This window comes from Chenopodium quinoa, unplaced genomic scaffold (genome assembly GCF_001683475.1).
Source record: "Chenopodium quinoa cultivar QQ74 unplaced genomic scaffold, ASM168347v1, whole genome shotgun sequence".
NCBI lineage: Eukaryota > Viridiplantae > Streptophyta > Magnoliopsida > Caryophyllales > Amaranthaceae > Chenopodium > Chenopodium quinoa.
This window is the reverse complement of record NW_018742418.1, coordinates 1,827,628-1,843,854: the sequence shown is the minus strand read 5'-3', so window position 1 is coordinate 1,843,854 and position 16,227 is coordinate 1,827,628. Positions and strand designations below refer to the sequence as shown.

At 36.9% G+C, this 16,227-nt stretch overlaps 1 protein-coding gene across 11 annotated transcripts; it reads right to left on the bottom strand.

Annotated features, from left to right (window-relative positions):
• Positions 1 to 2,134: 2,134 nt before the first annotated feature.
• Positions 2,135 to 7,575, bottom strand: LOC110708826. 11 transcript variants are annotated; one of them, XR_002508807.1, is made up of 7 exons: positions 6,896 to 7,575; positions 6,113 to 6,191; positions 5,781 to 5,950; positions 5,515 to 5,631; positions 4,256 to 4,347; positions 2,720 to 2,821; positions 2,135 to 2,533 (listed from the first exon to the last, which is right to left on the bottom strand). XR_002508807.1 is itself a non-coding variant. In XM_021887058.1 (7 exons), exons 3-7 carry the CDS (start codon positions 5,800 to 5,802, stop codon positions 2,303 to 2,305), a joined length of 546 nt encoding a protein of 181 aa, XP_021742750.1. In that variant the 5' UTR covers positions 5,803 to 5,950; positions 6,104 to 6,191; positions 6,896 to 7,541; the 3' UTR covers positions 2,135 to 2,302. The 11 variants fall into 11 exon arrangements, 5 of the variants coding, with proteins under 5 accessions (XP_021742750.1, XP_021742745.1, XP_021742755.1 ...); XR_002508805.1 differs by having other exon boundaries at positions 5,511 to 5,631; positions 6,896 to 7,574; XR_002508809.1 differs by having other exon boundaries at positions 4,303 to 4,347; positions 5,511 to 5,631; positions 6,896 to 7,573.
• Positions 7,576 to 16,227: the final 8,652 nt, after the last annotated feature.

Below are 16,227 nucleotides of genomic sequence, written 5' to 3'. Positions count from 1 at the left end.
TTCCTCTATAGCTTCTGAGTCTCTTTCACAATTAAACACTAAGAATGGTCTCTTAATGTGCTTTTCACCTCTTCCTTCTTCTATTGCCCTAAAACATCTCTCTCTCTCTCTCTCTCTCTCTCTCTCTCTCTCTCTCACACACACACACACACACACACATATTCTCTCTCTTTCCCTTTATCTCCCCCCTAGCCTTGTCCCCTGCTCCCTCTTATCATTTTTAATGGAATTGAGAATTCTAGGTCGCATTTGCTCCCCTCTTACTTAATCCTTCTTTTATAGGCCCAAGCTCTTTCTCTCATTTTCCTTCTTCTTTCCTATTCCTTCTTGCCCCTGTTACATCCTCTAAAAAGCTTTGAAAATTATAGGTTGCATCTGTTTCTTTTTCCCCTAGCCCCTCTCTTCCCCCCCCCCCGTCCCTCTGTTCCAGATTCTTTCTATCTCCATCTTTCTTCCAACCTCCTTCTCTCTCTCTCTCGCTCTCCCTTTTTATTACTCTATCTCTCTCGGCCCCTTTCTTTTTTATTGCTCTATTTCTTTCTCTTTCAACCCCCTTCTCTCTCTCTTGGCCCTATTTCTCTTTCTTTCCTTCTCTCTTACTCTCTTTCCTTCCCAACCCCCTCTTTTTTCTTTCTTTCTCTCTCTTCTCCCAACCCCTTCCCCCTCTCTTCTTCCATCTCCTTCCCGACCCTTCTTCTTTTTCTCACTTTCTCTCCTGGCCCCGCCTATCTCTCTCTCTCGATCCCTTTCCTTTCTCGACATGCCCTATCCTCTCCTAGCATCCCCTCTCTTTCTCACAGCTTGTCATCTCTATCTTTCATTGTTCCTCTTTCTTTTTCATCTAGCCATTTCCTGATTTCCTCTCAGTCTCTCTCCTGGCCCCTCTCTCTCTCCCATCCTTTTTATTTCTCTATATATCTCACCCTCCTCCCTTTCTCACCCTCCTCCCTTTCTCACCCTTTCCTTCCCCAGTCTCTCTTGCTCTCTCCCACTCCTCCTCCCCCCATCCTCTGTCTCTCTCTAAAGGTATATATTACTATGGTTTTACAAAAAAAAAAAAGAAAAAAAAAATAAATTTTATATATCTTAACAATTGACTTTTATGGTTTGCAAAATTTAAAATCAAAGTGTTATTTACTACTCCTTGATTACATACTAAAGATGGTTCTCTAAAGAGTTCTGCATCTCTTTCTTCTTCCTTAAAAGTCCCTCACCATTTTTTTTTATTCAATTCACAATCCTAATTTTTCTCCATTTCCTCCTCCATATCTTTTAAGTCTTTTCCACAATTAAACATTAAAAATGGTCTCTTTAAGTGTTTCTCACCTCTTCTATCCTCTATTGCATTGAAACCTTTATTTCTCTCTTTCCCTTTATCCTTCAACCTTGTCTATCTACTCCCTCTTTTTTTATAATGGCTTCAAAATTTATAGGTTGCACCTGTTCTCCTATTTTTCCTTCTTTCTTTTATTGGTCCAAACTCTTAGCTTTCTCTCACTCGATCTCTTTCTTTTTAACCTGCTCCTTGTCCCTATACCTATTCTATCCTCTAAAAGGCTTTGAAATTATAGGTTGCACTTACTCCTTCTCCCCCCAGTCATCTCCTCCTCACTCTCTTCCACATACGGACCCCTCTATTTTTCCCAGTTTCTCTCCCTCAACCTATCTCTCTCTATATCACTCTCCCGGCCTCTCTCTCTCTATATATTTCTCTATTTCTATCTCTTTAGACCCTTATCTCTCTCTCTTGGCCCAACCTCTTTCTCCCGTTCTCTTCTTCGGCTCCTCTCTCCCGATCCCCTTTTCCCTCACTCTCTTCTGAGTCACAGCCCATCTCTTGGCTCGCCATCTTTCTCTTTTGGCTTGCCCATTCTCATTCTCCCGACCACTCTCTCTCCCTAGCCCCCCTTCTCTTTACCGGTCCTTCTTTCTTCTGCCCTCCTCTCTCTCACTCATTCCCCCTCTCTCCCATTTACCCTCTTTTTCTATCCTTCTCCTTTTTCCAATCCCCCTCATTCCCCCTCTCTCCCATAACAATTCAACAACAGCAGCAATTTAAAGCATCAAGCTAACTACTAAGTGCTAAGACTGCTAACAAGATAGGTGTAAGCTCTTGTGACTTAAACGAGAATTCTGCAAATCATCCAAAGTGAAAAAAGTTTATTAGACAAGATAGTTTCAGCCACAAAAGATTGTAGCTACAGTATTAGAATACAAAATTATAAAGACATCAGTGTCATTTGGCATTTGAAAGGAAGGGATTTCTATAACTCAGAGAAGCTATAAATATATCGAATTGGAGTTACATGAGGAGGTTCTGTCTTTGGTTGCTGAGGTGGAGCCGGAGGTTCTGCCTTTTGCTCAGGTGGAGTCGGAAGTTCTGCCTTTGGTTGCTCAGGTTTTGTAACTTGGTGCCCCCTTTCAACCACCTAAGTATTCTCAATGCTACTGGGTCTCTGACAAAAGGCAAGAACGAATGGCCATCTCGAATTTTAGATTCCCGAGCCCTTTCTTTATTTTTCTTCTCTATTCCCTATCAGTTTAACATGAACAAGTATCAAGCCAGATTTTGCAATTAGTCTTTGTTAACTTTATTATATCTGATATGAGTAAATTTTAAATCCCTTATTTTTACAATAAAATGCAGAGATTGCCTGAACTCAAAAGTTTCGAGTCTGCAAAAAACAACAAATAACGAATCTGAAAGAAATTCACTTACATTAGCTACATTCTCCTTAGAGCTATGAGCAAAGACCCTCTTACTTGCTGAAAACCAGCTTCCTTTCTTCCCCATTTTGCTAACATTACTATGTTCTACTTGCTGCACAACATAAGAAAATGAATCTCAGTCAGAAATTAGAACCATTATATAGATTCCAGTTTGGGGCAGCCCTGAGTAATTGCTTGCATGCTGTCATTACCTATTTCAGGGCACATTTCAATTAATAAGACTGTCAAATTCGGACAGTTTTCAGCAATAGCAATTAAACTGTTATTGGTAATAGGACATTGGTTTAAGTCAACATATGGCTTTCATTCTAATAGCAAAAAGAATAAATACAAAATCAATCCAATAAATTAACAATAATTAATAAATTGAGAATATAAATCACAAGCAATGCAAATTCATAAATACCAAAACAAAGAAAACAGAATAAACACCAAAAAATTAGAAAAGCAGAAAAATTAAATCAATCCTGTAAATTACACCAATTAATTAAACTAAGAATATAAATCACATACGATGCAAATTCATAGAAATCAAAGCAATTAAAAAGGAGAGAAAACGAACTAAAGACAGGTAGTCAAAACAGGTATACATTTTACTTTCAAAAAGGAAAACTCGGAATTCTAACATAAAAAATCATATAATTTCTCAAAAATAAGCAACCAAATGAATTAAAAAAAAAAAAAGAAAGAAAATGGAGCTTGCCGTTGCTACTTGCTAGTGACATTTCGGTCTGACAGTGCTCCTTCTCTCTTTCCCTTCTTTCTCTTGCATCGTTACCGACACATTTTCCCCATCTCTCTCTAAGACTCTAACCCTTTTGTTCCCTCTAACTCTTCTATTGTGATCTTGATAATTCAGTTCGTCCTACTTGCTCCCTCACTCCTTTTTTCTGTCGCTCCTCTCATTTGTCTTATATGGTCATGGTTAATAATTAAGATATTCTCTTTTTAATAATTTATATTTTTGTCATGTCATTGAAAAGATATTATGTTCTTTAACGGTCTCCTAAAAGAGCTTTAATTTCATTCCTTCATTCTCTCCCTTTCCCCTTTCTCTTGCTTCTTATGCTTCTCTCCCCCCCCCCCCCCTCCTCTCTCCCTTCCCTTCAATGAAATGGAAACCCCTTTTATGGTATGGAAATTGAGCTGAATTCAAGTTAAATATTAAGAAATCAAAAGGGTACCAGATTCAATTATCTAAGCATGGTGACCACTTTTGGATCAAATTGCACAACTAAATTCAATTTGTTTCCCGTCTAAATGGAAATCCAACAGTACCCATCAACAAAATCTCAGTCGAATTGCATAAATAAACAATACCCAAATCCCAAAATTCAAATTCACCAAATTCATAGAAATCAATAACGAGGACATTATCATTTCCATCAACCCCAGACCACTTCACACTTGGAATTCCACCTAAAACGACACAATATCACAGGAAAGAAAATTAAACATATAGCTGAGTAACAACATAAAAACACACAAATTCAAGTTGGAGATGATGGTAGCAATAACACTATACATGATTATAAATCGTGACGTACTTCCTCCTTGAAGAATGTCGTATACCTTCGCCTTATACTGTAATTGTAGATGCTTCGTCTTAGTATTCTCCTGTATAACATTATCAAATTCAATAAATATATAAATATATTCATTCATCTAAATTTGAAATTGAGCTAATCATCAAGGTTTTAACTACTTGAAAAGCAAAATTTTATGCTAGCTAATCAAATCAATAGCTACCAAGCTATTAAATTTGATGTGATCAGGGGATTGGAGGATTGGCAAACTTGGTGTTGCGATCAGGGCGATTGGAGGATTGACAAACTGGGTGTTGCGATCAGGGCATTTGGAGGATTGGTAAAATGGAAGCTGCTCGCATCGGTTTAACATAGAATACCCACCCTCACTCAAATTAAGATGAACCTAGCCAAGTAGGTGTTAGACTCCTAGTTTTAGAATAATACAAATACTTATTGAGAATACTGTATAAAATAACATGAGTATTTAATCTAGCATGAGTATATCCAATTTCAAGGCTAGTATTAGAGATTTCGTATTAAGACAAATGCAGACTTTTATGTTGATCATACAAACAATTCGTACATATATGACAAAACTTAGAAAGCTAGAATCAATCATGAGGTCATTCGATTGGTTATAAAACATGCAACTCCATATCAAAAACCTATCTTGAATGCAGATTCTAGGGATACCCACTTAACATGTAATCAATCAATTGTAGTACAGTGTCACATGTTACATGTTACAGAAGGGACTCGATACAAATCTGCACTTGCTGCACCCATTGAGGTTTAAGCTAGACCTCGAGATTCACTTGATTAAGCAGGATTCAAACTCTAAATGTTACACAAGCTTCACAGGTGTCAAACTGGTTGGGTATCCATCATAAACATGCCTAGATTTTTACAGATTTGCATGGTCTCTTATACCATGCCCACATAACTACATCAAAAAATCCATTTACAGTAACCAATACACATCAATCACGGGGATAGCAACATAAATTCAAGACTCAAGTGTAACATATGATAGATCTACAACCAAACATCAGATTTTCTAAAGCTTAGTCTTAATTAATAATTATATAAGTAGTTTGAAGTTGTAAATATATAATCCATTCAACGAATATTTGAGTCCCTAGTATAATCATCAAGTTACATTCTTCTCATCTAGCAGCTAGTCATTCAGTTTAGGTGGCTGGGATGCTGTCATGATTAGTGTATAGGAACAATTCAAATAAAGAAACTTACTCACATGGGACGTCTCCAACAAGCATCCAGTCACCATCCTTGTCCTCGTAGGTGAGAACATATTCTGATCCATGCAGGAGATCCCTCAATTTCGTTTCTGTCATGTTTGATCCACATTGACCTGAAAGCATTTGAAATCCGATCAAATCTTCTTTATAATACCACGAGGCTTTAGAGACAATGAATGTTGTAAACAAACTAATTCATAGGCAATTTTAAATCGCAGTAGCAAAGCTATAAGGATCATTGTCACAAGTAACAGATAATAACCTAGTGTGAAGCAACTAAACATCTTCTCAAGGCCAGAGAAAAGTTCTTGATAAGTGGTATAAGTTCTGAGATCAACCTTCCTTAATTAGGGAGCACCATCCATGCTAACCTTGACAAAAAGCGGATCAGTGTTCTTCGAAGTGGTGGCCAACGTGTTTTTTTGGAATGATCTAAAGGAGGCCAACCAACAAAAACAGATCATTTTCATTTCAAAATAACTACATACTTAAGAATAAAATCCATCATTTTGATCTACAAAACTCGAGCTCGGGGACAAAATACTTCATTCTACCCTGACAAATTTATACAGGAATAGTTCATACAATTCTCACCCGGCCTTAATGAGATTTTGGGCCATTGGAGAACCCATGATTCCCAGACCAAGAAACCCAACACGACTTGAAAATTCATCTGCAATGATACACATTGATATTCAGAACTGGCTATAATTAATAAAATCATTATTCACCGACATGATTGAAAACAATCCTAGTGAAATTACTCAGAACCGTCACAAGAACATTCACTGTATCGAAAAATTCTGATTCATTTCAAAATATTCAGAAACAAATGTCCAATTTTCATTTGACATATCACGTCTCTCAGTCAATTTGTTGCTCATGCGTTTTCAGGTACCAAAATCTGAACAAGATTTTATATTAAAAAGAAAGCATTAAGCCTAGCATTTTTAGCTGCCTTAGATAAGAACTATGCCAATAGCCAACATTTTTCAGAAAAGAGAGCAAAAGGCAAACACACACAAGGAAATAAACGTGTGGGTGTGGAGCTTCAACTTCAGCAGTGGAGCTTAGACAGTGGGAGTGGAGGCCATGGAACCGGTCATGCTCTTCCGGGTATGAATCTCCGCGACTGAAGCTGTTCGACTTTCCTCCCAAGTCATTATCCCAGTCACCCATCAGTCAGCTCGGTGTGAAATTAAGAGGTAAAATTATGCAATTTCTAGCTAAAAATACGTAATTGTACATAATTTGAGCTTGAACATTCTCGTAGAAGACGATCAAATTCTGGAAACAATCGCTATCATAAATTCAAAAATTCTACCTTTTTTTTTAATCAAAATAACAGCTTAGCGAAGATTTTGTTCAATTAATTACCTTAACAAAAGGAAAATTTGATCGAAAATCAATTAGAGAAGAAGTTCGACTGTTCGATTCCTTGTGATGTTGTGAATCAACTGCTACTTTGAATTAAAACATCCAACTTCTCTCTCTATTCAAAATGTTGACAATTTCGAGCAAACAGAATTGAAAAACCCTAATTATGCGCTAATGATCAAAAACGAAATAAAAAAGCCCTAATTCTCATAAATTACCCAAAAACAAGATCGAAACCGAAATTTTTTGTTAAAATTGCACAAAATCCAAGAGGAGGGAGAAGCAGACTCATTTCTGGAAGCTTGTTCAACAATGGCGGATGTAGATGAAATAAAGCAAAATCAGGAGATGTGAGGATGAGGAGGAGCAAAAGCAGGAAAGAGAGAGAAATGGGGGCAAGGGGCAACTGGGCTGCAAAGCAAGAGGTAGGCCATTAAAAACCAAAAAGACAAAACTAACCCAGGTGATATTGGAAATTCAGCCAAGGAAGCAGAGGGCAAATGTGGTATTTCGCTGTTTATAAGGAACAGTAAATTTGCTACCGTCTTGGTGCTTGGGACTTTTATATAGGTTATAGATAGATATAGATAAATTAGCTAAGTTTTTTATGTTCACAAGTTGAAACAAAGAGTTTTACAAGTATGACTTGTGTGCTACAATGTGAGCTTGAACTCCGAAATTTCTTTGGTACAACCTTGAATTTTCTTTGAGGTCATTCTCATACACTTTAAAGTACTAAACACGTCAACGCATGGCATTTTTCTGGTTTAGGTAACTTCATATACTCCGTAGTTTATACTTTGTACTTTCGTGACAGAATTTGTTCTTAAGACCACCAGAATCAATCCTTGATCAGTTGAGGTAAAACAAGTGCACACGCGCACACACACACAATTGTCATCAACTAAGATATATCACTATGGGGTGATCTTTTTAGTTATAGGTGTAGAAAATAAGGGGTAATAATAAGCTTTATTAGCCCATATGATACTCCAGGTCAACTTAGAAAAAGTAACGAGTTAAGCAATCAAAGCTAAGCTCAAAATACTAAGTAATAATTTTGAGCTAAAATAATATCCTAATTATGTTATCTTTTACTAAACGGTCATTCTATCTTTCAAACAAAGTAAAAGATCTGATCGTTCGTATGACTGACATACAAAAAAAATTGTATATGATACTGTATATTCAAACAATATAAGACGTCATTTTTTTCATATAGCTAAAGTGTAATGCTGATATGTGGAGTAGCCGACCAAACCTTATACATTAGACTACTCACATGTAGCTTTTTCACTTGATACATTTACTGAAATCAATGACCTTCGATGAGAAACAGAGTGACTTCATTTTAAAACACAAGTGATTGGGACCATATTACTACATATAAAGTATATATGGCTATATGCGCATCAGAAATACAGTTTACACCTAAAAAAAGGTCAAAAAAACCAATGATGTTCCTCGCTCAAATTCACATAAATATTATGGCAGGAGAAGCAAAGAGATCATGCAAGTCAAAAGTGTAACAGAGATTATGTTCTCAAAGCATAAATTTAGTGAAATGTGAATGTGAATGACATATTTCTGAACCTCAAACTTGGATCCGTGAATTCTAAGGAAAAAAACAGCCTATAACTTGTAGGTCATTCAACACTGTCAATGTCCCTCGATTTTATGTTCTAAAGAATAGATAATTAATAACAGACAAATACCTCTTTGTCTCTCTATATTACTGTACGTGCATCAATAGAATTCATACAAAAGGAGGCAAATAAATAAAAGTAATAAAATTAATAAATGAAAGAGAATTATAAGAGAGAAAACAAATTTATCTTATTTGATTTTGGTACTGAATATTCACATGTCTAACACTCAAAAACAAATAATAGTAAGCTAGAATAAATCCCCCTTGGAAGCTTTTTACTTGTGCTTTCTCTTTTTTAACACAATCTAAACTCCAATTTCAACGATGATCCGTGAACTAACTTTGTCACTCTTTGTTTTTATTTCTTTTCTTGTTTCTTTGTTACTGTTTGAGCTGAGATGTATTAAGATAAGAATGTTAACTAAAGTCAAAAACAATGATGTATGCATGTTGTTCTCTTTAAAACAACTTCCATTTCACTATAATCACAATTACTATGATGCTATAATGATGGGTCATAAAAATAAGTTGAGGGTTATACCTATCAATAAGAAAAATAATAACTGCAATAAATAAGTCAATTCATAGAACCCCAAAAAAAAAAACGAACATACAGTACAATCTTGAAAGTGTAGATGTCAACTAACTAGCTCAAGTGAGGCGTAATAGATAGATAATGCCCATGAAACAATCGTTGTCTACATCACTATTCTTTGCAACTCTTAATAAGCAAAAAAAAATTAAATCTAATGACTCATGCGTAGATTATGGAATTAACAACACCTTAAGTATATGTTAGCAAAATTTATATTTTCTCTAATGATAACAGAGTATAGTTTTGTCCCTGATCAAGAGTTGGGACAAAAAGTTGAAAACTAAACAACTTACAAAAGCAGAACGTAAAAGCTGTATTCATTAATTTGTAGGATCATAATTTGCGTACTCTTTTTAAAATCAAAATCTGTTCCATTTGGAAGGATTCCATAACATGTATTTATTTATACAAAATGCCAAATTTAATAAAAAATGATCACTCTTTGTTTTCTCTTTAATTCTGCCCAATGACGACCTACAAATACCAGCCGCCGCATGATATTATATTTTCTCACCTCTAGAAACTTGCAACAAATTTATTTACACATAATTTTAGAAAAGTTTAGAGAAAATATTTCTTTGTACAAGTAGACCAAGTTCAAAATATAATACAAAGTATGTTGATTAAGGTTAGAGAGAACATTTTATTCAAACAAATGTGAAACTGTACGTGTCTATGAAAAAGGAAGATGTGAAACAATAATCAAGAATATTTGCATAGCGTTCATTCATGGCTCTTGGCCAAAATATATAATCGAGTACAAGATAATTATGGCAAGAATATTATGAATATTATCTGCTTAACATATAACTTATCTTTGCCAACTAAGTATCCTAACCAAATCATATAAAATCTTTCACATATATCATAACACCCCTCCCCCCCCCCCCCTAAAGTTGGAGCATGGTGGGGATAGAAGACAATAGAAAATCAAACTGTCGCTTGCCAAGTGCCCTCACAAAATAATGGTATAGCTTTGGGATAATGTACTCCCAAGCTCAATAACAAACCTTTTAACCACTTCAGTTCACAAGTTACTACTGCCATAGAACGATATTCAGCCTCTGACGATGACGTAGAAACTGTAGGCTGCTTCTTTGTCTTCCATGAAATAGGAGATTGGCCTAAGAACACTAGCCAACCTATCAATGATCGTCTAGTGAGTGGACAAGCAGCCCAATCCGAGTCACACCACCCCTGAAGCGTCAAATCACTGTCTGCCCGTAGCAAAATCCTTGCCCGGGTGTACCCTTCAAGTATCGTACCACACGCAAGGCCGCCTCCCAATGCTCTGTACGCGGACTCTACATGAACTGGGATAGAATGTGCATGGAATAGGTAAAATATGGCCGTGTCACAGCAAGATATACCAATCGGCGAATAAGTTGACGGTATGGCTCCGGATCCGCAAGGTAATCACCCGTCGTGTGACCCAATCTGTGATGCTGCTATATCGGAAAATCACTAGGCTTTGCACCTGTCAAGCCTGCCTCGGAAATTATGTCTAGCGTATATTTACGCTGACATAGAAATAAACCTGTCGCACTCCGTGCAACCTCAATGCCAAGAAAATAGTTCAAGGGCCCTAGATCTTTCATTTTAAAACAATCACCCAAATAGGCTTTAAAAGTCAATAACGCACCGAAATCATTCCCAAAAATAATCAAATCATCAACATAAACTAACACATTGATTTGAACATGCCCTTTAGTGAACGTAAATAATGAATAATCAAAGTAGGATTGAAGGAACTCGTACCCTTTCAAAGCTGTAACAAGCTTTGCAAACCAACAACACGGAGCTTGCTTCAAACCATACGATGACTTTTGCAATCGGCACACCAATTTCGGATTCTTGCTTTCGAACCCGGGGGGCAATTTCATGTACACCTCTTCGTCAAGATCACCATGTAAAAATGCGTTATGCACATCCATCTGATGTAATTTCCGATTCTTGTAGGCAGCTATTGCTAAGAAAGCTCAGATAGTTGTCATATTTGCTACTGGAGCAAAAGTCTCAATGTAGTCAATGCCCTCGGTTTGATGATTGATAAAAATCACCAATCTTGCCTTCAATCGTTCAACATCACCATTGGATAAATATTTGGTCTTATAGACCCATTGGCTACCAATAAGTGCACGTTTATCGGGGGGCAACTCCTCCAATGTCCAAGTCCCATTATCTTCCAAGGCTCGGATCTCTTCTTGCATTGATTTCCGCCAATCTTCATGCCTCATTGCTTCCTTGAAAGATGTCAGATCATTACCCGAAATGATGGCTGCCAAAAATTGATGGTAATTAACAGAAAAAATATCACAATTAATGTAGTGTGCTATTACCTGACTTTTACTGCGGAAGCGGTGTAGGCAAAGATGGACTTTTGGCAATAACAGTATAAGTCACATAATCTCGTAAAAGAACCGACGGAGTTTTAACACGCAAACCCCTTCCCAATTCATCCGGACCTGCTGAATCAATAAGCTCGGCTGACTGCTGGCTGCCTTGAGGCTCGGTACTGTGCGAGTGCAGGGGTTGCGCTAGCTGTTGTGACTGCACAAGCTGCTCTAGCTGGCCCTGCTGCCTTCGCTGCTGATGCTACTCGGGCGCTGGTCGGCCAGCAGGCTGGGCAATAGGAAAGCCCTGCTGGTCGGCCAGGCATCCATCGCCCGATGGAGACCCTTGTTGTGCCGTATCCCCTGTACTAGCATCATCAATAAAATCGTCGTCTACCACGACATCATCATACATAGGGACAACCCTCTCTGGCTCAATATTCAGCATGTTTGCATCAATAAACGTGAAAACATTCTCAAAGAATTTCACATCCCGTGACACTAAAAATTCCTGCTTTTCAAGGTCATATAAGGACCACCCTTTCTTACCAAAGAGATACCCCAAGAAAACACACTTTCTACTACGACTCTCAAATTTATCCCCCTTCGTTTTTTGATTGTGAGCAAAACATAAGCAACCAAAAGTGTGGATGACATTATAAGATGGAGGAAAGCCAAATATAATTCAAAGGGTGTTTTATTTTGTAACAAAGGAGTTGGGGTCCGGTTAATTAAATGTGCAGCGGCAAGAACACATTCTCCCCTAAAATAAATCGGTAAATGAGCTTGAAATCGTAAGGCACGGGCTACATTTAAAATGTGTTTGTGTTTTCGCTCAACTCTAGCATTTTGTTGTGGTGTCCCAACACAAGAAGTGTAAAATAAAATGCCGGTAGCGGAAAAATAATCATGTAAACAATTAAATTCCGTACCATTATCACTTTGCACAATTTTTATCGTTTGTGAGAATTGACGATCAACCATGGCAATAAAACTCATAAAAATACGGAAACTTCCGTTTTATCATCCAACAAATAAACCCACACGGCACGAGAATAATCATCAACTGCAGTTAAAACATAACGAGCTCCACAAGACGAAGGATGCCTATAGAAACCCCACAAATCACAATGTACTTTTTCAAAAATACGACTTGCTCTACTATCACTAGCCGAAAACTTGTCCCTAGGATGCTTAGCCTTGAAACAAACCTCACAATATTTATTTAAACTACCCTTTAAATCAACTACATGGGGAAGTAACTTTACTACATGTTCTGAAGGATGCCCCATCCTTTTGTGCCATAGCTCCAACCAAGAGGTTGCTCCATTCACAGAAATATGTTATACCGAGTAAGCTTCTCCGAAGTAGTAAAGTCCATCTTGCCTAACTCCCGTTCCAATCAGCATCCCCGTTTGGTCCAGTATAGCACACAAAGAAGAATTAAATTTTACATCACAATTTAAATCTTCAATTAATTATGAAACCGAAAGCAAATTGCAACTCAATTGCGGAACATATAACACATTTTTAAGAGTAATTGAGGTCGACAATCGAATCGAACCTTCCTTCTTTGCAAGCACGGTCCCTCCATTGGGAAGACCAACAGGAATTTGCATAATTTTGGTTACATCGAATAACCAAGTCTCATCGCCGGTGATATGATGCATTGCACCGGTATCAATAATCCACTTACCATTCAAACGGTTGTCAAGAATTGTGTTACCAAAGAATCCCGCAATTGCTTTCCGCTGGTCAGAGGTAAATACTTGATTAGAAGAATTCGACTCCGAGGCACCACTACCACTGCTCGAAGACCCAATGTTGCTGCTACTTGCGGCATTAGCTCTCACTGAGCCACGCCCTCTGCCATATGCACTCCCCCTCCCACGGCCAGCACCGTCGGTCTTGTGGTGATCTCTGGATACCTATGAAGCTCATAGCAGCCACTTACATCATGGCCACGTTTCTTGCAATGCGAGCACACCGGTTTACTCCAATTCGAGGCATCATGACCAGGTCTCTGACACTTGGAGCACACTGAACTGCCGCTCCCTCTTCCACGCCCACGGCCAGTCCCCGTGTTGTCTTTGAGAGGAAATCCCACTACTTCCGAAGGCTTCTTATCAGGGATGGCTTTAGCGAGACGAACTCGCTCATCTTGAACAGCTAATTGATATGCTCTATCAATAGATGGTAGGGGATCTTGTGAAAGGATATTAGCACGTAATTAGGCATATTACTCAGAGTATAACCCCATTAAGAATTCATGGAGTTTAGCTGTCTCTCGTCTTTGGACGTGTAATTCACCTACATTGTACTTCGAACAGCACGAACATGAAATAATTGGTTCATGGCGAAAAAGCTCTTCCCACAGGGCATTCAATTGGTCGTAATATGTTGAAACGGACATGGATTTTGTCTGTTCACACCGCGCAATAGAGGACTTTAATTGATGGAATCGCGGACCATTAACCAAAGCAAAGCGTTGTTGGAGATGATCCCAGAGCTTCTTGGCTTCTCGATATTTAGTCAAGGTGGATTTGACCTCCGGATCAATTGTTATTAACATTGCATTAATGGTGTTCCAATCCGACTGAGTACAAGGAGGTATCAGACCAGTTATTGTGCCATCCAAAAATTCATATTTCCGCCGTGCTTCTAATGCCATACGAATATTGGCAGCCCAACCATCATAGTTATCACCCTTAAGGCGAGTCGGTGTTATAAAATCACCTAGACGATCTTGCGAACCTAGGTAAAACGGGGAGTTTGGTTCAATTTTTTATGGTGGTGGAGGTGGCGGCGGCGGTGTATCACTTACCATTGCTATAGATTACGGTTAAGAAATTATGACTCTTGATACCATGTGAAACAATAATCAAGAATATTTGCTTAGCCTTCATTCATGGCTCTTGGCTGAAATATATAATCGAGTACAAGATAATTATGGCAAGAATATTAAGAATATTATCTACTTAACATATAACTTATCTTTGCCAACTAAGTATCCTAACCAAATCATATCAAATCTTTCTCATATATCGTAACAGAAGAAAATTAAAAATAACAAAGCTTGTAAGACGAGAGAAAAATAATAATAATAATAATAATAATAATAATAATAATAATAATAATTTCCATTTAAGGAATGGTGCACTTATTTAAAAACGGTAGAATAAAACAAGTGATGCACGCACTTAGTTGAAAACAAAGGGAGTGGAGTCATTGTCAAAATAAAAAGTGTTGCAAGTATTCAAATAGAACAAAAAAAAAGAAACAAAGAAGGTATATTTGATTTTACTGTACCATTTTTTAAGTAACGAAACAAAGGTTTGGGGATGGCAATTGATAATCACAAGATGATCAAGACATCTCTAGGAATAACAACTTTATGTCAATGTCTGCGTTTGAAGAAGGTAACAAAGGTGATGAATGCCACATGCATGTGAACTATCAAACAAAGGATTGCAATTGACCTCAAATCCAAAGAAAGGAAGCATTATATTCAACATATAGAATTGAGTTGGATTACTTTGGAACATTTGGTGTCCCTTTCACATTAATTGGATGTAACTGGATTAACAATTCATAACTAACAACAAAGGAAGATACAACGATGATAAATATTACCTAAGGTGGGGTCTATTAGATTGAGGGAACAATAATAATGATATGGATCGGAGAACATAATTTACCAACATGATGAAGTACAAAATTGAATAATTATGGTTTGGATGCTACCAAGTAATAATTTTGGTTGGAATACATATAAACCACCACTGTTGGAACATTTATATATTAAATCTGTTTCTGGATTCACATTAATATCGTTAAAAATTGTGGAAATTAATGATATGGTCTTGTTATGAGAGGAGTATAAATAAGAAAAATAACAAGGGAACGTAATTGAATATTTAATTACAATGATGTTTTTTTGAGTGAAAATACATGTCTTTTGTTAGCTTTTCATGTACTTAGTAACGTAAGTAGTTAATTATGATATTTATTATAGTTAAGTTACATTAATGTCTTTTGGGTGAAAAGGCATGCCTCTTTGAGGGACACTCTTTAATGTATATCCCTCTTTCTCTATATATAGAGATAGTTCCTAATGTGAATGTATGAAAAAAGATGAAAAAGAATCAAACATCATTTATCTTGCTTCCTTTGAGAAAATTTTCTAGACTATTTTCTTTTAAATTTTACAACACTTATTCACAAACTTCTTGTAGATTGATTTAGTTAAACAACCTAAATCAATTGATATCTCCTTTGTATCTCAATAGTTTTATCGTGTTCACCCTATTATTTCGTAAAAGGGCGATAATAAACTATTAAAAAAGCGACATTAAGTTACGTGTCTAGAAGAAATATCGTGTCTAGAAGAAATATCCGATCCCTCTTATTTTATCCTCCAAAATGTTCTAACAACCTCTGCATTTGAAATTACCGAGAATTTCGTTGTTTAACAAATTAGTGGGTTTGGGATGGGATATAAGACTATAAGAGGATTAAGAGGTATAAGACTATAAGAGGTCATCTCTCATTATGTTTCAACTTTTTTTGTGAGAATAAGAAAATTTAAATGAGTTGGGTTTGAGATAGATAGTCCTCATTCTTTAATTGAGTTTAACCCCACCATCTTATTATTATTTATTACTCCATCCGTTTCATAATAAATGTAACACTTTGATCGACACACATGTCAATGCACAACTTTGATCATTAATATTTGTAATTATATATGATTAAA